At 42.8% G+C, this 20,997-nt stretch overlaps 1 protein-coding gene across 9 annotated transcripts in view; it reads right to left on the bottom strand.

Annotated features, from left to right (window-relative positions):
- Window positions 1–20,997, bottom strand: part of MPDZ (multiple PDZ domain crumbs cell polarity complex component) — a 217,084-nt gene that overhangs the window by 13,153 nt on the left and 182,934 nt on the right. For all 9 annotated transcript variants that reach the window (XM_068234923.1, XM_068234937.1, XM_068234947.1 and 6 more), the window contains 4 exons: window positions 17,649–17,735; window positions 14,618–14,714; window positions 12,578–12,618; window positions 10,538–10,660 (listed from right to left, as the gene is read on the bottom strand). In XM_068234923.1, the coding sequence (XP_068091024.1) occupies window positions 10,538–10,660; window positions 12,578–12,618; window positions 14,618–14,714; window positions 17,649–17,735 (348 nt within the window). The remainder of the gene's footprint in view (window positions 1–10,537; window positions 10,661–12,577; window positions 12,619–14,617; window positions 14,715–17,648; window positions 17,736–20,997) is intronic.

Here is a 20,997-nt window from a genome sequence, read left to right as displayed (position 1 = left end):
AATCCCTCGGCGCAGTTCCGGTCCTTTGCGTTGTCCCGTTGGCCGCCCGTGAAGATCGTGACCCTGCCGGCGGGTCGGCTCTTTTGCGCCTGTGTGGAGATTCGTGCCTGCGCATCTATGTCATATGACACATACTGTGCCTGCACACAACTACTGCGCAGGAGCAGTACTCGCCAGTTGATATGGATGCATGGGCACGAATGCCCATACAGGCCCAGAAGAGCCGACCCCGCCGACAAGGTTGCCATCTTTGCGGGCGGCCAGCAGGACAATGCAGCGGATCAGAGCTGTGCCGAGAGAATGAGACTGCTGCTAGGGGCTGGAGGAAGCCCCAGGTGAGCAAAATCTGTTTAATATTCCTCGTATCAGAAGTCCTTTAAGTGACAAGACAATATATAGTCTGTACAGTGCTGTGGAAGAGGTCAGTGTTATATAAATACTAAATAATAATAATAACTTGAAAGAAAAAGATAAGCTTTAGGCTAATAAGCCTTCTCCAGACTATTTCTTTATGCTAAACACAAGCATGAGCCTGGAATACTACTAGTCATATCGACAGGAAGTTAGCCTTTATTATAAAAATAAATTATAAATTGGGAACTAGGGTCATCGACCCAACCATAAGGTTGCAAAAAACAATAGAAGTTTTGAATTGATGGTTGTATTTTAGGACTCTTGCACTCAGACCTTTTACACTGATATGCACTAAGCACTTTATGTATGTTTCATAATGCACTATATACAGGGAGTGCAGAATTATTAGGCAAATGAGTATTTTGACCACATCATCCTCTTTATGCATGTTGTCTTACTCCAAGCTGATAGGCTCGAAAGCCTACTTACCAATTAAGCATATTAGGTGATGTGCATCTCTGTAATGAGAAGGGGTGTGGTCTAATGACATCAACACCCTATATCAGGTGTGCATAATTATTAGGCAACTTCCTTTCTTTTGGCAAAATGGGTCAAAAGAAGGACTTGACAGGCTCAGAAAAGTCAAAAATAGTGAGATATCTTGCAGAGGGATGCAGCATTTTTAAAATTGCAAAGCTTCTGAAGCGTGATCATCGAACAATCAAGCGTTTCATTCAAAATAGTCAACAGGGTCGCAAGAAGCGTGTGGAAAAACCAAGGTGCAAAATAACTGCCCATGAACTGAGAAAAGTCAAGCGTGCAGCTGCCAAGATGCCACTTGCCACCAGTTTGGCCATATTTCAGAGCTGCAACATCACTGGAGTGCCCAAAAGCACAAGGTGTGCAATACTCAGAGACATAGCCAAGGTAAGAAAGGCTGAAAGATGACCACCACTGAACAAGACACACAAGCTGAAACGTCAAACCTGGGCCAAGAAATATCTCAATATATTTAATATAAGGTTTTATGGGCTGATGAAATGAGAGTCTTGATGGGCCAGATGGATGGGCCCATGGCTGGATTGGTAAAGGGCAGAGAGCTCCAGTCCGACTCAGACGCCAGCAAGGGGGAGGTGGAGTACTGGTTTGGGCTGGTATCATCAAAGATGAGCTTAACAGAGTAACCAAGCAGCTCAGGGTGACCCAAACTACTAGGAATGTATAGGGGGATGAAAGGAACCAAAAAGCCCTCCTACTAAAAAAGCAAAGCTTGGTGTAATTGCCTTCTTAAAACAGAAGGAAATTTGCAATAATTCAGTTATAAATGAACATTTGTGGTTACCCACAATGCACACCTACTAAATATGCAAATTATCCCTTTCCGCCCTTGTTAAGCTGCTTGGTTACTCTGTTGTACTCGACCAAGCCCTATTTCATACAGCCTTATCAATCCCTGCCATGTACTGATGAGGACCAAAAGTCCGAAACAGGCTGTCTACATGTGGGTTTGATATGGCTGTGTAAAACTTAAAGCTATAGGCTTGCTATAAACCAGCGGTTCTGGATGCTTGCTTGGCTTAACAAGGGCGGAAAGGGATAATTTGCATATTTAGTAGGTGTGCATTGTGGGTAACCACAAATGTTCATTTATAACTGAATAATTGCAAATGTCCTTCTGTTTTAAGAAGGCAATTACATCAAGCAAAGATGAGCTTGTGGGGCCTTTTCGGGTTGAGGATGGAGTCAAGCTCAACTCCCAGCCCTACTGCCAGTTTCTGGAAGACACCTTCTTCAAGCAGTGGTACAGGAAGAAGTCTGCATCCTTCAAGAAAAACATGATTTTCATGCAGGACAATGCTCCATCACACACGTCCAAGTACTCCACAGCGTGGCTGGCAAGAAAGGGTATAAAAGAAGAAAAACTAATGACATGGCCTCCTTGTTCACCAGATCTGAACCCCATTGAGAACCTGTGGTCCATCATAAAATGTGAGATTTACAAGGAGGGAAAACAGTACACCTCTCTGAACAGTGTCTGGGAGGCTGTGGTTGCTGCTGCACGCAATGTTGATGGTGAACAGATCAAAACACTGACAGAATCCATGGATGGCAGGCTTTTGAGTGTCCTTGCAAAGAAAGGTGGCTATATTGGTCACTGATTTGTTTTTGTTTTGTTTTTGAATGTCAAAAATGTATATTTGTGAATGCTGAGATGTTATATTGGTTTCACTGGTATAAAATAAATAATTGAAAAGGGTATATATTTGTTTTTTGTTAAGTTGCCTAATAATTATGGCACAGTAATAGTCACCTGCACACACAGATATCCCCCTAAAATAGCTAAAACTAAAAACAAACTAAAAACTACTTTCAAAAATATTCAGCTTTGATATTAATGAGTTTTTTGGGTTCATTGAGAACATGGTTGTTGTTCAATAATAAAATTATTCCTCAAAAATACAACTTGCCTAATAATTCTGCACTCCCTGTATTTCTATACTAATGCATTTTTATTTAAACAGTATTATTAACTAGGGAGCAGTGTTTTTTGGTCCAACGCCACACCATAAGTGATGTATATATATTTATGTAGGTGTGACGGGAATTTTTGATTGGACCAATACATTGATTTATATCCTTTGCAAGAGCAGTGTATGGATTTTCTTACCTGCTAATTAATTGTTATTATGGGATCTCTGGACCCAGGAGCCAATGTGTGATTTTAAGGGTTTTTAAACTGGTTTGTTGATTAACAAAGATTTTTCTATGATGAAGCTGTAGTGATTATGTATTGATTTATACAGGGGACTATTCCTTTTTCTTCCCCATTTTTGTATGCTGGCATGACGTTAGAACACACAGTTTATATTCATTGATCATCAGAAGGAGGTACATACATGTTTTGCAAATAAATAAATGTCATGCCTTTGAATGTTCTGTTGTAATTAACACATCTGAATGACTTTTTATTTATATTTGTAAAACAATCAGTGTACCTCCTTCTAATGTTAAAGGTTTATAAACGGTGTGTCAAGCATACAGGAAAAGAGTCTGAAGACCAAAAGCTCATCTTTTTTTGCCAAATCTTGAAAGCAAGCATTTGGTCAATTGCGAATCCCTGCCACTGACATTTTTTCCATAAATAACTAATTTGTCGGTCCTGCAGTTGCAAGTCTTTTTGGTCAAATTACACTTTTTTTTTTATTTACTTTATAATGGAGTAGCCAAAGTAACCACTGTAAAGAGCAAAATAATATGTGTTTCTTCATTTTAAAAAATGACTTCTTTCTACTCATGTGATTCAGCACTATTAATAAATGAATAGGGAATCATTTTCCAAGGAAAGATGTGGACATAGGTGGTTTTCTACTCCTATGAAGAAGCTCTAGTTGGTCCACAGGCCACAGAAATCTGAGGATTACAACCGAGACCAGCGCTTCAGGCATATCTTTACAGCACAATAGATAAACTCCAAGGAATGAGATCGACATGTCCAAAAAATGCCGGCCACGCAGAGACAAATGGAAACGTATTCATATCAAATTCACCTCAGGTCTAAACACAACTTTACACATGTAGCTGGGCTCATCTTTCACCGTGCATTTTTTCTTATTTAATAACTGTCCATTATTTCTGTAAAAGAATGAGCCATGAAGGCATGAGGCATGTGAATGACATTACATAATTCTGTAATGGGTGGCATTTCATTAGAATTCTAGCTGTGCCCTATTGTTTGCACACAGCAAGAAACAACAATAGCTTCTTTGCATTCCTTTTGTTTTATAGGTGTTCCCACATATTGTATTTCACATACATTTTTCAGGAATAACATAAGTTTTAATTCACTGAATGTGTCGATTTCCTGAGAATGCTCCCTCGGGCACTCCTCTTTAGTATGTGCTGCTTACTGCACTTTCTCAGATGAACTGACATGCTACAGTAACATCCAGAGATCAGTACACACACAAGCCCTCAGGAGAGGCACAACTAACAGAGTGATGCTTTCCAGAGTCATGAGTGCGTAACTGACATTCATGGAATCCCAAAATTAATCTAAAACCCTCTAAAACACAAATGTTTTATCAATGGAATGAAAGAAGAAATCATAACCATACAAAAGGGAAAACAAATGTAGTGTTTTAACATAGTATATGTTGCCACCTAGTGGTCTACACAGTAAACTGCATATTGTAATTTAGCATATAAAAATTCCCAATCTACAGTAACGATATTCAATATTGGAGTCCTAATAGCATTTTCTCAGGGCCATTTTTCCTCAATGGCATCTAGCAGAGGTTTGTGAGGCCTGCATAAAAGAAAGTTAAGATTAGAGGACACATGAGGTATATATTAATCAGCTGACTACAGTGGCATAGCTAAGGAGCTATGGACCCCGGTGTGAGTTTTACATTGGGCCCTCCAAGCACTCTCTACATAACAATTGATACGGGCGCACCCAAACCTGCCAAGGACAACACAGTGTCACAGGTGCAAGAAGAGGATGGGGGACAGTTTGATAATGATTACTGCTATTCAAAGCATTTATAGAAGTGATTATTAAATACCAGCACAGGCCTAATAAAGAGCTAATACTGTAATTTTGGGAGGGCCCCTCTGGACCAAGGGCCTCAGTGCGGTCTCAAACTCTGCAGCCCGTATTGCTACACCACTGGCTGACTATCTAAAAGAGCTATGAAGCGAATGCAATGCACTGTATAGGGATATATAGTTCACACATGCATTTTTTTTTTCATATTTTTACTTAGTATAGAGCCCTACTTAGAGGGTCATAAACTGATGTGCCAAAATACTAATCACTACCAAAATGAAATAGATAGGAGTGTGGGGATCACTATGCCGCCATTCAGCCTCCATCAGACCAATCAGTCTCAATCTTCAGCAAAAATTTGATGAAGAAACAGTTCAGCTGCTACACCTACTAATTTTAGGCTAACAGATGCGGCACAAAGCAATGCAGATGTTCATTCCAGCTTCTCTTCCTCCCACTCAGTTAATTAAATTATTGCTTTGCCTGAGTACAGTTTTAATTGATAATCTCTGAAATCAATCAGAAGTTTATTAATTGGCTTGTCAATAGATCATAGTGATTCTGCAAAAAATATCTTGTTCTTAGCCACCGTGATCAGCTTTCTTTGGTTGAGGCAGGGGACACGCTTGTCTTTCAGTTTTCTGTGCAGCTGCTTATCATGTGTGTTTGAATACAGGAAAACATGCGTGTTTTTTCACAGCATCTAAATGATAGAGAAAACTGACAAAATGTGCAGAATTATACTGCAAAATGTCCGTTTTTTTTCTGCACGCAAAAAAACCTTTAAAGTGTGAACTACAGAGGTGTTGCTAGCCCCAAAGATCAGTGGCACATGCCCCAGATCTATTCAGGGATGCCCCAAATGTCCCCCAGGCAGAGTCAGCTGTGGTGCCCCAATGGCGGATATGCTGGGATCTGTGAGGTATCAACTGATGTTATGCTGGGTGCTGTGGTGCCTCTATGTAGGTATACTGGGTGCTGTAGTGCTATGCTGGGCACTGTGATGCTGTTAAATTCATGTAAATTTGACTACTACATCCTTTTTCTGTCTAGAGTGCCAAAAACTGCCCCAGATCTCTTAGGCCCCTTTTACACTTAATCAGTTGGTGTGCGTTAGTACGCGTTAGTGCGCATTGGTACGCGTTTTTTCCATGGCAGTGCATTGTGACAAAGATTTCAGGTAAAAGCGTTAAGTGTGAAAGGTGCCATAGGAAAACATGGGTATTACTTTGAAAATCAGTTTTCTTTTCGTTTTAACAGAGAGCAACTGATTAACCACTTGAGGACTCAGCCTTTACCCCCCCCCCCCTTAAGGACCAGCGTGGTTTTTTATGATCTGTGCTGGGTGGACTCTGCAGCCCCCAGCACAGATCAGGTTGCAGGCAGAGCGATCAGATCGCCCCCCCTTTTTCCCCCCTTATGGGGATGATGTGCAGGGGGGGTCTGATCGCTCCTGCCTGCCTGGGTGTTGGGGGGGGCACCTCAAAGCCCCCCTCCGCCGCGAAATTTCCCCCCTCCCTCTCCTCCCTCTCACCCCTGGTGATCGGGGCTGCACAGGACGCTATCCGTCCTGTGCAGCCTGTGACAGGCTGTTCTCTGTCACATGGCGGCGATCCCCGGCCGCTGATTGGCCGGGGATCGCCGATCTGCCTTACGGCGCTGCTGCTCCTTGATCTAACAGGAAACGGCCGCTCGCGCGAGCGGCCTTTCCAGATTAATTAGGGAGGCACCTGGCGACGCAGATGTGCGTCGCTGGTCCTCCAGCTACCACTTTGCCGCCGCACGGTATGAGTGTGCGGTCGGCAAGTGGTTAAGTGTAAAAGGGCCCTTAGGATCCTAGCAACAGGCCCGTTTCTTGCCCCGTGCGGAGCGTGCCGCCGCCCGGGGCGCTGTTGGGAGGGGGCGCTATATTGGAGGGGGAGCCGGAGCCGCGGGGAGGGCAGCCCGACCTCTCCCTCCCGGGTGCCCTCCATGCTCCCCCCTCAGATGCAGAGTCCGTGAGCAGGCAGGGAAGCGCTGTTTACAACTCACCTGCCTGGCTCCAAGCGCTGCTCTCTCGCCGCTGGTCTCCTCTCTCTGTATACGTACTGATACACGCTGCTTCCTGTAGCCTGGAAGCAGCGTGTGTATCAGTACGTATACAAAGAGGAGACCAGCGGCGAGAGAGCAGCGCTTGGAGCCAGGCAGGTGAGTTGTAAACAGCGCTTCCCTGCCTGCTCACGGACTCTGCATCTGAGGGGGGAGCACGGAGGGCGCCCGGGAGAGGAGAGGGAGGGAGAGGTCGGGCTGCCCTCCCCGCGGCTCCCCCCTCCATTATTGGGGACAGCTACCTATCTAACCTATCCTGGGGGCACCTACCTAATCTAACCTACGATGGGGGGCAGCTGCCTAATCTAACCTACGCTGGGGGGCACCTACCTATCTAACCTACACTGGGGGCACCTACCTATCTAACCTACACTGGGGGCACCTACCTAATCTAACCTACACTGGGGGGCACCTACCTAATCTAACCTACACTGGGGGGCAACTACCTAATCTAACCTACGCTGGGGGGCAGCTACCTATCTAACCTATACTGGGGGGCACCTACCTAATCTAACCTACACTGGGCGGCAGCTACCTATCTAACCTACACTGGGGGGCAGCTACCTATCTAACCTACACTGGGGGGCAGCTACCTAATCTAACCTACACTGGGGGGGCAGCTACCTATCTAACCTGCACCGGGGGGCAGCTACCTAATCTAACCTATACTGGGGGGCAGCTACCTATCTAACCTATACTGGGGGGCACCTACCTAACCTATACTGGGGGGCAGCTACCTATCTAACCTATACTGGGGGGCACCTACCTAACCTATACTGGGGGGCACCTACCTAACCTATACTGGGGGGCACCTACCTAACCTATACTGGGGGGGGCAGCTACCTAATCTAACCTATACTGGGGGGCACCTACCTATCTAACCTATACTGGGGGGCAGCTACCTAATCTAACCTATTCTGGGGGGCACCTGTCTAATCTAGCCTATACTAGGGGGCAGCTACCTAATCTAACCTATACTGGGGGGCACCTACCTATCTAACCTATACTGAGGGGCACCTACCTATCTAACCTATACTGAGGGGCACCTACCTATCTAACCTATACTGGGGGGGCAGCTACCTATCTAACCTATACTTGGGGGGCAGCTACCTATCTAACCTATACTGGGGGCACTTATCTAACCTGTATTGGGGGCATCTACCTAGCTAGCCTATACAGGTGGCAACTATACTGGCTACCTATATTGCAGGCACCTACCTAAATAACCTATACTGGGGTCTGGGGGCACCTACCTATCTAACCTATGCTGGGGGCAACTATTCTGGCTACCTATATTAGAGGCTCCCACCTAGCTAACCTGTACTGAGGGCACCTACCTATCTAACTTATACCGGGGGCGCCTGCCTATCTAACCTATACTGGGGGCAACTATACTGGCTACCTATACTGGAGGCACCTACCTGGCTAACCTATAGCGGGGTCAACTATACTGGCTCACCTATGCCTGGCTATCTATACTGGGGTACCTATTCTTGGCTACCTATACTGGGGGGACCTATACTAAGTGCAACTAGACTTGGCTAACCTATACTGCGGGCACCCATACCTTGCTCGGGGGGGGGGGGGGGGGGCGCAATTTTTACACCCTCGCCCTGGGTGCATTTTAGCCTAGAAACTGCACTGCCTAGCAACACCCCTGGTAAACTAGCCCATTGATTAACATGAGTTCTCAGTTTTGTGTGCAAAAAACGTGCATGAAAACGTAAGTATATCCCTAGTGAATGTGCTGAGAAGGCGCATTAGTTGCCACCTGCATCTGGTCCCAATGCAACACACTGCTGCATGTATTTTCAGAGCACAGCAGACTCATTGCCATTACAGTGAGAAAATGCAGAATGTGCCCAGCAATGGCACAGCGCATGCACTGTAAACCTAGCCTTCATTTGAAATGTGCCCTGGTTTGTCACAGAATGGATCATGAAGCTTAGTTTTGTTTAAAATGATGTCAACACATTTTTAGTGTGATTATACTTTAGTGTGTTTTAAAATAAGGGCTCTGATGATATAACTGCATTTCTGATTTTAGGTCTATTGTCTATTTTACAACTACATTTCACTGTTATGCTGGCCATACATGTTTAGATTTTTGCCCAATTTGGCAAACAGATCGATTCCTCTCTGATCTGAATCTGATCGATTCCTTCTATACATGGCTCAAAGATTTTAAATAGATTTTAACACGAAATCTATTGAAAATCTATCAAACTACAGCGTTGCATTGTTCAATACAGTACAATGCTATGGGCCAGGTAAAAAATCTATGCATGTATGGCCAGCTTTAATGCGTAAAATAAGAGGTCCTACTCTGTGCCTATACCGTTGGTAAACTAGCTAAGGGTGGCCACTAACAATACAATTTGCGGAATGATCATTTACAAACAATTATTCATATGAACGAATGGAAATAATTGTTTGATCATGCATTCATAGTCTATCTGCAGATCTCATACACACCTTGTTTAACAGACATTCATCTGCAGATCAGATCCACCAGGATGGATCTTCAGATCTGCAGATGATTGTCAGATATGCAGATGAATGTCTGTTAAACAAGGTGTGTATGAGATCTGCAGATATAGACTATGAATGCAATTTGCAGAAACTGATTTTTTGCAGGAACAGGTCTTTTGCAGAGACTGATCTTTTGCATGTGTACAGCATGTTTCTGTACAGCATCTTTCAAAGATTTTTATCTGATGGGGAGTTCAGCTCAATAGAATAGACTGTGTAGGTATGGCCCTCATACTACATGGAAGGGGGTACAATTGGTCTGTGATCTTTCATTTTCCAAAGACTTTTATCTGAAGTGTGTACCTAGCATTACACTTTCAGTGAGCTTATTACACTGATCTAGTCACTAGTGTTTTGTGATCTACAAAATGTACTTGGCTATTTAGGTCTGTAGATGTGAGTTATTTAACTTGTGTAGCTGGTGAGGAACAGATGTACTGAAGATCTTGAAAATTGTCCATTCACTGGGAATATACGGTTCATTTTTTAGGTGATTAGATGGTTCGATAGATAATTTCCGACATGTCCGATCTCCCTTTCGATTCTTTCGCTGCTTGATTTCTAATAGAAGTGAATGGAAAAAGATAAGGAAAACCAGCAGAAGATAAGAGAATCGACTACGGAATCGAGCGGCAAAAACGATCGACAGGAGAAACGCATGGCAGAAACGAAACGTGTATTCCCATCATTAGATAATATGATCAAAATAATCCTTAAAGGATACCAGAGCTCAACATTTTGGAGAAACTGGGGGAGCAGGCATATACTACCACCTGTCCTGATGCCCACCGCTCCCCCCTGTTCTACCTGCCCCCCATAGCTCACCTAAAAGCAATCCGAGATCCGCTTCCGGGCACTGCCACAGGCACCTATTTTAATTTTGGGTAATGTGAAATTTGAGTGCCAGGGCCTCCCGCCATGCAAACTGCTGCTTCAAATAGTGGATGCTTTGGGACACGCTGCATTTTGTTTATGAAAGCAACAGGTTGCAAGCAATATTAGAAGATCACTTACCCTGAGCTTCCCAGTCTGGGCCACAAGGCCATTTGCATGCATCATCGCAATAAAAATAGGCACATCTCCTAGAGGACTGCCAACTCCTCCTGCAATGCTTACTCCCAGGGAATCAGATGGGCCCTGTCGAAAGAACACAGTAGTTTAGATAAAATTAGCTTAAGCCCTAGGGGTACTCAAGAAGTTGTATCTGAATACAGTTTGTCCTGAAGCAGGAAATTTGGGCACAAGTTAGCAGTAGAAGATTGGACGATGCATAGCTGTCCATATAAAATATCGTTGATAGTGTGAAATTTTGGTGCCAGGATGCGCCTGCTATTTATCGTGCGCAGCGGGCGCCCAAATGTCACACTTAATAGATACTTACATGGGCGCCTATGCACCACACAATATTTTTCATTTTTTGCGCAGTAGAATTGCTGCAGCTGGTTGGAGGGGGGTGGTATTTATGGTTAGGTATGGGGGTGGGGCTTAAAGTTAGGTGTGGGGGAGGGGGAGTAGGCGTGGGGGGTTAAGGTTATGGTTAGACATGGGGGCTGTCTTTAAAAGACAACTGAAGCAAGAGGGCTATGGAGGCTGCCATAATTATTTCTTTATAAACGACACCAGTTGTCTGGCTGTCCTGCTGATCACCTGCCTCTAATACTTTAGCCATAAGCCCTGAACAAGCATGCAGCAGATCAAGTGTTTCTTGTCAGATCTGTTGTCTTGTTGTCAGATCTGACAGGATTAGCCGCATGCTTGTTTCTGGTGATTCAGACACTACTGCAGCCAAATAGACCAGCAGGGCTGCTAGGCAACTGGTATTGTGTAAGAGGAAATAAATATGGCAGACTCCATATTCTTCTCACTTCAGTTGTCCTTTAAGACATCGGCAGGGAGGTGGTTAAGGTTAGGCATAGGTAGAGGGAGGGTTCTGTGTGAGAAAAGGGTTAGGTTTAGTTGTAGTAAAACATCAGTACAATTTCTGGATATTTTACTTTCATAGTTGCCAATTTAAAAATGTAGAATATTGGTACATTTACTGATATTCTACTTATTGAAAGTGGGCACCCAAATTCCCTGGAGCATCTTTTTCATGTACGTGTTTGTCCTTGGTAATTACTTTCTGAATCATGGACGAGCAAACAGCCAAGTCAAAACATTTGATTGGCGTACATATTTCCTGCCACTGCTCACAAGATCAGCATGGCAGCCACACAGCTGACTTTCAGGAAATTAAAGTGGTGGCAGCTCTGCATTTCTATCAGAACAGAGCAACACTGAACCAGAGATAGGACAATAGAAATATTTTTTTGAGTCTCCCTGTAATCAATTTCTCAGATTTAGCAGTAGCAGCCCTAATGTAAATCCCTGCTCCAAACGAAACTTTAAAGCAAACCTGAATTAACCAAAATTAAATTGTATGTGTAGTAGCAATTGGATATGGAACTTTCCTGGCATTTCATATTCTTATTTTTAATTGAAGGAGGTAATTTTTTTTAACTCATAAAGATATGCACAGTAGCCATGTCAGTGTGATATAAAACCTAGTTCTTCCACTTCCCAACAAAAAGACATAATTAGCTTTTGAGCTTTTTATAACACTCCTGCTATCAGGGTTGTTTGCTCAGTCAAATAAACATTTGGGATTTCATTTACAGGAGAGCTCCCCCTTAATTCAAGTTCTACTACCTTACCGGCAAACAAAAAGCACTGGATTTATCTACTTTTGCAATGGAAAAAAGTGAACACTGGTAAATTCTAAGTAGGCTTGGTACTATAAGTCCTTGTAGGCTGCAGTAGTGTCTGAATCATATGCCTGAAACAGTCAGACTTCAGTCAGGGCGCCTGATGTGCATGCTTGTTCAGGGTCCATGGTTAAAAGTATTAGAGGCAGTGAATTAGCAGGACCGCCAGGAAATGTGTATTATTTAAAAGGAAATAAATATGTCAGCCTCCGTATGTCTCATCTCAGGTTCCCTATAAGACATTATATCTATAAGTACACTATACATGTTAATGGTTGGCATGCTGAATAAACCATTTTTTAATGCTCACCTTTTTGATTTCCACTGTTCGTAGCCCTTGGATTTCAGAAGCTGTACAAAGAAGACACAAAATAAAAATCATGTTCATTGAACAACAGAACATTTGCTGATGGAGTACAGCCAGCCTATTTGCTAACAAGGTGACCTCCGCGCATACAATGCAGGTGCAGCCATCCTGGCACTTATTATGTGGAACAATACCAGTCAGATCATTTTTCAGTTTTTGTAATTTCAGGCAATTTGCAGCAGAATGCATTCTTGCTTGAGACAGGATTACAGTGCTGGAGTGCAGCCAGCTTAACCTTAAATATTTTTCCTTTTACCACCTCCTAAACATGCTTCATTATTTTTTAACAGAATAGCGACGTTAAAGATATGGTTTGAAAAACATGCTGTGAATGGGATCTTCATTTTAATTTCAACAGTAAAGCATTGCACAGGGTCACACGCTGACTGAAGCAGGAAAGTGAAGGTATTGGTTATAAACTTTATTGGCTAGCTGAGCACAATTTAGTGGCAAACTTTCAATAGCGCTCTGTATCAGCCATGATAATATGCAACAAATAGAGAGTGTGGAAGTTAATGAGTTTTCAGCTGTTGTTGCTTGGTGATTATAAAGAGAAATTAGTGTTCTACAAAGCTTGCCACAATATATAATTAGCTAGCCAACAAATGTATTAGATATGTTTTTCATTCTTGACTTTTGCACTATTTAATGCATGGAAATCTGTCTAACGCAACAACTGAACAGAATTCTGAAGTTCACTAAACTGGACCAAGTTAAACACCACTTCAGTTCTATTGTTGTCTGAGGCTTCAGTTTAACGCACCAATCCAAAAATTTCCATTAGCACAACATTAGTAAGACTAAATTAAGAAAAACAAACAAACAAAAAAAAAAAGCTTTAATTCCTCACACAGAGATGTAGTCAACACTTCAAAGTGGATTTTCATTGGTCAATTTTCTAACTGCATAAATTGGCATAATTCCGTATCATCATCAGGAATTATTTACATCTCATTAACTATTCCTAATCTCTATATGAGGAGTTAAAGATCGCTTCTTACCTGAAATTAATATTTAGGTGTTAACTTAATTCCTTGAACTAAGGTATGGATTCATGATTAAGTGGTGGTAAATGACTTCATCTCTTTTAGCTCCCTCCAGGCCTTTGAATTATACCGAATGCAACCCAAACCTACCTTGGAACTTATCAACGGCACATCCCTAGGGAGACATAAAATCGCACTGAACTGTACTCCACCCACCACAATATGTCACCGCTGTCTTCTTCTCCGCTGGGTTCCGGACCGGCTGGTTTCACTTCTTTCTGTCTGGGGAAGTTTAAACAGTAGAGGCCACTAGCGTCGGTCATCGGGCATTCGAACGCCACTATCGACTCACTCCCGAACCACCGGCGATCGAGCAAAATCTCCCGCACGGATGGCTTGATGGGAATCGGCGGGAACGATTGATTTCGTACGGAAATCAATTGTTTGCGCAACGATTTCACAGCAGATTCAATCACAGTGATCGAATCTGCTGTATATCGGCGGGAAAATCGTTAGGCGTATGGGCCCCTTTACTGTACCACCACCTACCTTATTTGAAAAAGGGAACACTAAGTACCTTTGTATACAAAGTACTCAAGACTAATTTATTTTGTTACATTAATTTAATAACAATCACAAATGATAAGGATGGATGGAAGTGACTAAGTTTCACAGATTTTGAACTTTAACCCCTTCATGCCATGGGCTGAAGTGATTTGTGAGCAATTATGAAGAGTTTGTACTACCCAGAATCACCTGCTTCCACGAATCCTTTGCAAACGTGAGATTGTTAATTGCAAATTGCTAAATGCAATTGCTCTCAAATCTTCATTGATTTTATAAAAATGCTTCAAAAATTACTGGAAATTGCTCCTAAAATCGCCTACAAAATGCTAGCAAAAAATGGTGAGCTACGATAGCGACTTGTGATTGCAAGTGGGTCCCAGGCTTAAAGAAACATTTGCACATAAGAGCTATTAAATTATATAAAACTCACATTCATTCTTCCTCGAAATGCTGTCAAGTTGTTCAACAGCTGCAGATCCAGCCCCAGGGAAACTGAATGATGTCAAACTACTGCTTCCATCACTTACCTGAAAGCAAACAGAATACTAAATTCTCATTTTATAGAATAAAGTCGCACATATCCTTCCACACACCCATGCACGCTAATCAGGATGATATATGAATATTCAGTCAGGTCCATAAATATTGGGACATCGATACAGCTTTTACATTTTTGGCTTTATACACAATACACAATGTATTTGAAATGAAACAAACATAATGTGCTTTAACTGCAGACTGGCTGCTTTAATTTGAGGTTATTTAAATCCAAATCAGGTGAACGGCATAGGAATTACAACAGTTTGCAAATGTGACTCCCACTAGTTAAGGAAGCAAAATCAATGGGACAATTGGCTCAGCTGTTCCATGGCCAGGTGTGTGTTATTCCCTCATCATCACAATTACAATGAGCAGATAAAAGGTCCAGAGTTCATTTCAAGCATGCCATTTGCATTTGGAATCTGTTGCTGGCAACTCTCAAGAAGAGATCCAAAGAGCTGTCACTATCAGTGAAGCAAGCCATCATTAGGCTGAATAAAAACCAAAACAAACCCATCAAACAGATAGCAAATACATTAGGTGTGGCCAAAACAATTGTTTGGAACATTCTTAAAAAGAAGATATGCACCTGTGACCTCAGCAACACAAAAAGACCCGGAAGACCATAGAAAAAAGTTGTGGTGGATGACCTAAGAATTCTTTCCCTGTTGAAGAAAAGACCCTTCACAACAGTTGGCCAGATCAAGAACACTCTCCAGGAGGTAGTTGTATGTGTGTCAAATTCAACAATCAAGAGAACAGAGTGAATACAGAGGGTTCACCACAAGATGTAAACCATTGGTGAGCCTTACAAACAGGAAGGCCAGATACAAGTTTGCCAAATATAAAAAAGTCTTCACAGTTCTGAAACAACATCCTATGGAAAGATGAGACCAGGATCAACTTATACCAGAGTGATGGGAAGAGAAGAGCATAGAGAAGGAAAGGAACTGCACATTATCCTAAGCAAAGCACCTCATCAGTGAAGCATGGTGGTGGTAGTGTCATGGCGTGGGCATGTATGGCTGCCAATGGAACTGGTTCTCTTGTAGTTATTGATGATGTGAATGCTGACAAAAGCAGCATGATGAATTTAGAAGTGTTTCAGCCAATATTATCTGCTCATATTCAGCCAAATGCATTTTTGGATATTCCCTCTACCTAAGTATCTAACGTTTTGTTCCTAGACCATTTTAAGTTCACTTTTTACATTTGGTGGTTTTCCCATGCCATTTTATTACATTTGAAAGCTGCAGCTGCTCTCCTGGTACAAGAATAAACCACCAATGTTTTCTCCATTAACTTCAATTGAAGTTAAGGAGAACCCGAGGTGGCTTCCTAAGAATGAAATCCGCACAGAGAGGCTGGGTATGTCTATACTGCTCAGCCTCTGTTGCTATCTCAATCCCCCCAAAGTTCCCCCTGCGCTCTGCTATGCCCCCATGAATAACAGCCGCGCTGTCGACACACAGCGGACTGTGTTTATCTCTGTAGTGTCACTCTCGCCGCTCCCCCGTCTCCTGCATAGCTCCGGTCCCCGCCCGCGTCCCTTCCCTTCAATCAGCGGGGAGGGAAGGGACGCGGGCGGGGACCAGAGCTATGCAGGAGGCGCTGGGGGGCACGCAGAGTGACACTACAGCGCGGCTGTGATTTATGGGGATAGCAGAGCGCAGGGGGAACTTAGGGGGGATTGAGATAGCAACAGAGGCTGGGCAGTATAGGCAGACCCAGCCTCTGTGTGCGGATTTCATTCTTAGGAAGCCACCTCGGGTTCTCTTTAACTATCTAAAAATCCAAAAATTTAATTTTTAAAAGGACTCCCTGTAAAGCATATGTACAAAACCTGCTGATTTTCCACACACTATTCTGGCAGTTGGACTGTGCCAATGCCATCCAGAAAGTGCTTTTGAAAATAAAAGAAATTTCTGAAAATCCACAATGAGGAGTTGGACTAGTCCAAAACTTGCCAGAGCTGCCAGATTAATACTATATACTGCAAAAGACATAAATAAAAAAGTAATGTATTATGATTTTTTTTTAAGACAAATGTACATTTTATACATACAATATGCATTTGAAATGTAACATTATTTTTACAATAGTGGTCCTTTTGAGTCCCAATCATGGCAAAAAAACAATGATTGCCTAAATCTGTGTATGCACTCTAATTTCAAAACGTGTTTTTGTGTGTGCATAAGCACCCTGATCGCCTGATGCATAATAAATCTCTGGTCAGAAGCCTTGATAGTGGAGATTTCCTGCATGGCAAGGGAACTGTGCTGTAGGCTGCATTCTCTGCAGACAGATTAAGACTGTGCCTTAACCACTTGCAGCCTTAACAGTAGACATGATGCAACTGAAGCATCAGTAAAAGCCACAGAGACTAAAAACAGGCTTAGGGCCTGAGTACACTTACACGGGTGATGTCACTTTTTCAGCAACACATCAATGTTACAGACTGATACTCTGCTGAAAAGTGGCATTTTTTATGGGGGACAGCAGAGCACGGGGGGAGACTGGAGGGACACTGTAAGGAGACAGAAGCTGGACATTGTATGCAGAATGTGCCTCTGTGTCTTAATAGGATTTTTCAAACGCACCTCAGGTTCTCTTTAAGCATCCTAAAACCATGAATGGATAAGATACATAATGGGTTTGATTATAAATCAGCATTCTTTGCATCTTCACTGAATAATCTTTTATTAATGACATTATAAAAAAGGCAGTAAATACCATAGATGACCTATTGTATCATCAGAACACACATAACAAGAAATCTGTATATCCTATTAAATTGAACTATCTTTGCAAAATGCAACACAACCATGAACTCTCACTGGTCTGACACAATATGGGGATTAACATCTTTGAATCTTAATGAACACAGGATTTCATGAATCAGTGAGCCTTGTCATACTCACATGACTGCCTTGTGATGGCCTCCGTTCTGAGTGGAAAGGACCCGCCTTTATCCTCCCAACTTCAAGCTTAACTGTACCTAGAGAACACTGAAAGAAACAGAGAGCATAAAGTATACACAAATTAACTGTGCTTGCTTAAGTGGATGATGCGCTCCCAAAATACATTTATCTAGCATTCTGTTTAAAGACCAGCCACTTAAAAGTAGTATTTAGCATTTGTGAGTTATAATTTATATTTAAAAGGAAAAAAAAATGACAGCACTGAAATTGATTTAATGTGTCTTTTGTGCATGAGGTATATAATGTTACCTGTGTTAGACTATAAGATGTATGTATACTTAAAATTTAAACTGGGATAGTTCCTTATTTGGGAACGAGAATCGTAATTTATGGGCTATAAGTGGCCGTTTTGTACAGTGGGTGATTTATTGGTTATGATGATCACCACCTGTGCTGGCATCATCTGGTTTCTGTAAGAGGAATTTTAAAGGACAACTGAAGTGAGTGGGATATGCAGGCTGCCATATGTATTTACTTTTAAACAAGGCACAATGGCTGACCTGCTGATCTACTGCCTGTAATAATTTTAGCCATAGATCCTGAACTAGCATATAGTTCAGACATTTCTGACAAAAAAACTGACAAGACTTGATGCATGCTTGTTAGAGGTGAGATATGTTTGATTCAGACACTAGTGCAGCAAAATAGCAGGACTGCCAGGCAACTGGTATTGAATAAACATGGCAGCAACCATATCCCTCTTTGGCACTGGGCAGTGGTCAACATTGGGGAGATAACAGTTAGATGTCAGGAAAGCATTAACTTTGGAGGGTTTTTTCTAGGATTTTCCTATATGCATTTTTTTTACATTATTGTATGTGAACATATATAGTATGTACTACATCAGGATACCAAATGTTATATTAGTTAGTTATCCTGATTTCAGCATCAGAAACGCTTCCTATATCTGTAAACTGTATATTGCTGTAAATTGGTGTGTTGCCCTGCTCTACCAGTGATGTTTAGCGCAGGCCATTTAGTTATGCACAACAGAGAATAAAGCCAGCGCTCACCACATGGGCTGCATTTGAATGACTTATCACCTCATGTGCACCACTTAACAGCTCAAATACACACTCAGCAATCAAACGGATGCAAAACATATGCATAACTAAATACTTACCATGCAAACAGGAAAGCACAATGAGAGCTGCTAGCCTGGTAGTTAACAAATTATGGAAACAAATACGGGTAGAAGGCTGCACATCCCTGACCTAATACTAGAGTTGAATGGTTAATCGATGTGGCATAGGTCAGGGATGCGCAGCCTTCTACCCATATTTGTTTCCATAATTTTGTAACTACCAGGCTAGCAGCTCCAATTGTGCTTTCCTGTTTGCATGGTAAGTATTTAGTTATGCATATGTTGTGCATGTGTTTGATTGCTGAGTGTGTATTTGAGCTGTTAAATGGTGCACGTGAGGTGATAAGCCATTCAAATGCAGCCCATGTGGTGAGCGCTGGCTTTCTCTGCTGTCCATATTGAAAGTAAGTTACACATTTCTGCCTAGCTGCTGCCAGGGTAAGGACATATGTTTTTAACTTAGGTCAGATAGTGTAGGACATCTGCTCCGGAGAATTACCTCAATGTTGGCGCAGATGTCCAGTAAATTGTATTTTGCATGCAAACTATAATCAAAACTAAACTTTCTCCATAAACCAGTATTGCATTGTTAGGATGCGGGGTGTGCATTTTTAGTTCCGGAGGGGCGGTGTACGCCACATCGATTAACCATTTAACTGTAGTATTAGGTCAGGGATGCGCAGCCTTCTACCCGTATTCATTTAGTTATGCAGCCTTGTGCCCCAGAGCACTCTGAGATAGAGGCCTGCATAGGGTCAGGTACCTGCGGGTTTCCCAAAATGCGGGTTGGATTTAGGTACCCTTTTTTATTTTAATCGGGTTGTGGGTCAGGTGTGGGTAGCGGGGCTGCGGGTGTGGGTCTGAAAAATTAGACCCCCGTAGGCCTCTACTCTGAGAGACCAGGTGTTACTTTGATCAATATTTACGATATTACATATATACATTGATCGATTTTTCCTTGACCTAGCGCTATTTGATATGGATTAGCAGAAATCTGATATCATATTGATCATTTGTAACACAAAGAGGTAGCGCCACTAAGGATCAGCTGTACACCACACTATCCTTCTCCCAATTAAACAGATGACATGGGCTCAACATCAATCTCTCAATATACTAATAGCTTATAACATATCCTATATCAGTCCATTGGAAACAAAACAGTCTCTAAAGTGACTTGATCGCCTATCTTCAGAATCCTTCAATTTTCACGATGGCAATAGATATCCTCCACCACACCCTTTGTGCCAAACTCACCGTCCACCTAGACCCTCAGACAGGTCTAGTCACACCTTGGGACCATTACCAGGTTGTCCCCCACCTCTCTGGCACGGATAATGATGATTCACCCTTGTCCCTCTCTTCACCGATCACCGTCTTCTTAATATATATTGCTGGACTCCAAAAACCTCAATAAAAAGGACCTCTCATAGCGTAATACTGTATAGCATTTATTACTTTAAAACACAGATTGCACTCACGTTTTCCAAGTTAAAATCAAAGCACAGAGTTTTTCTTGAGGCGGGCTCTCCCCCGCTATTGTTGGCCGCAGGCAGGCTGGTTGCTGTAGTCCCTCCGTGTGCTACACCGTTGGTGCGCGCTCCCCTCCGGCTACACTCCACGTGAGACGCCTGCCGCTCGATGAACGCTTCCTGCTTGCGTGGTTAGGCTCCGCCCGACATGTTTCGTCATCAAATGACTCATCAGGGACACCCAGGGGTGTCCCTGATGAGTCATTTGATGACGAAACATGTCGGGCGGAGCCTAACCACGCAAGCAGGAAGCGTTCATCGAGCGGCAGGCGTCTCACGTGGAGTGTAGCCGGAGGGGAGCGCGCACCAACGGTGTAGCACACGGAGGGACTACAGCAACCAGCCTGCCTGCGGCCAACAATAGCGGGGGAGAGCCCGCCTCAAGAAAAACTCTGTGCTTTGATTTTAACTTGGAAAACGTGAGTGCAATCTGTGTTTTAAAGTAATAAATGCTATACAGTATTACGCTATGAGAGGTCCTTTTTATTGAGGTTTTTGGAGTCCAGCAATATATATTAAGAAGACGGTGATCGGTGAAGAGAGGGACAAGGGTGAATCATCATTATCCGTGCCAGAGAGGTGGGGGACAACCTGGTAATGGTCCCAAGGTGTGACTAGACCTGTCTGAGGGTCTAGGTGGACGGTGAGTTTGGCACAAAGGGTGTGGTGGAGG

This window comes from Hyperolius riggenbachi, chromosome 1 (assembly GCF_040937935.1).
Source record: "Hyperolius riggenbachi isolate aHypRig1 chromosome 1, aHypRig1.pri, whole genome shotgun sequence".
Classification (NCBI taxonomy): domain Eukaryota; kingdom Metazoa; phylum Chordata; class Amphibia; order Anura; family Hyperoliidae; genus Hyperolius; species Hyperolius riggenbachi.
Note: the sequence above shows the minus strand (reverse complement) of the source record. Positions and strands in the feature narration are given on the sequence as shown.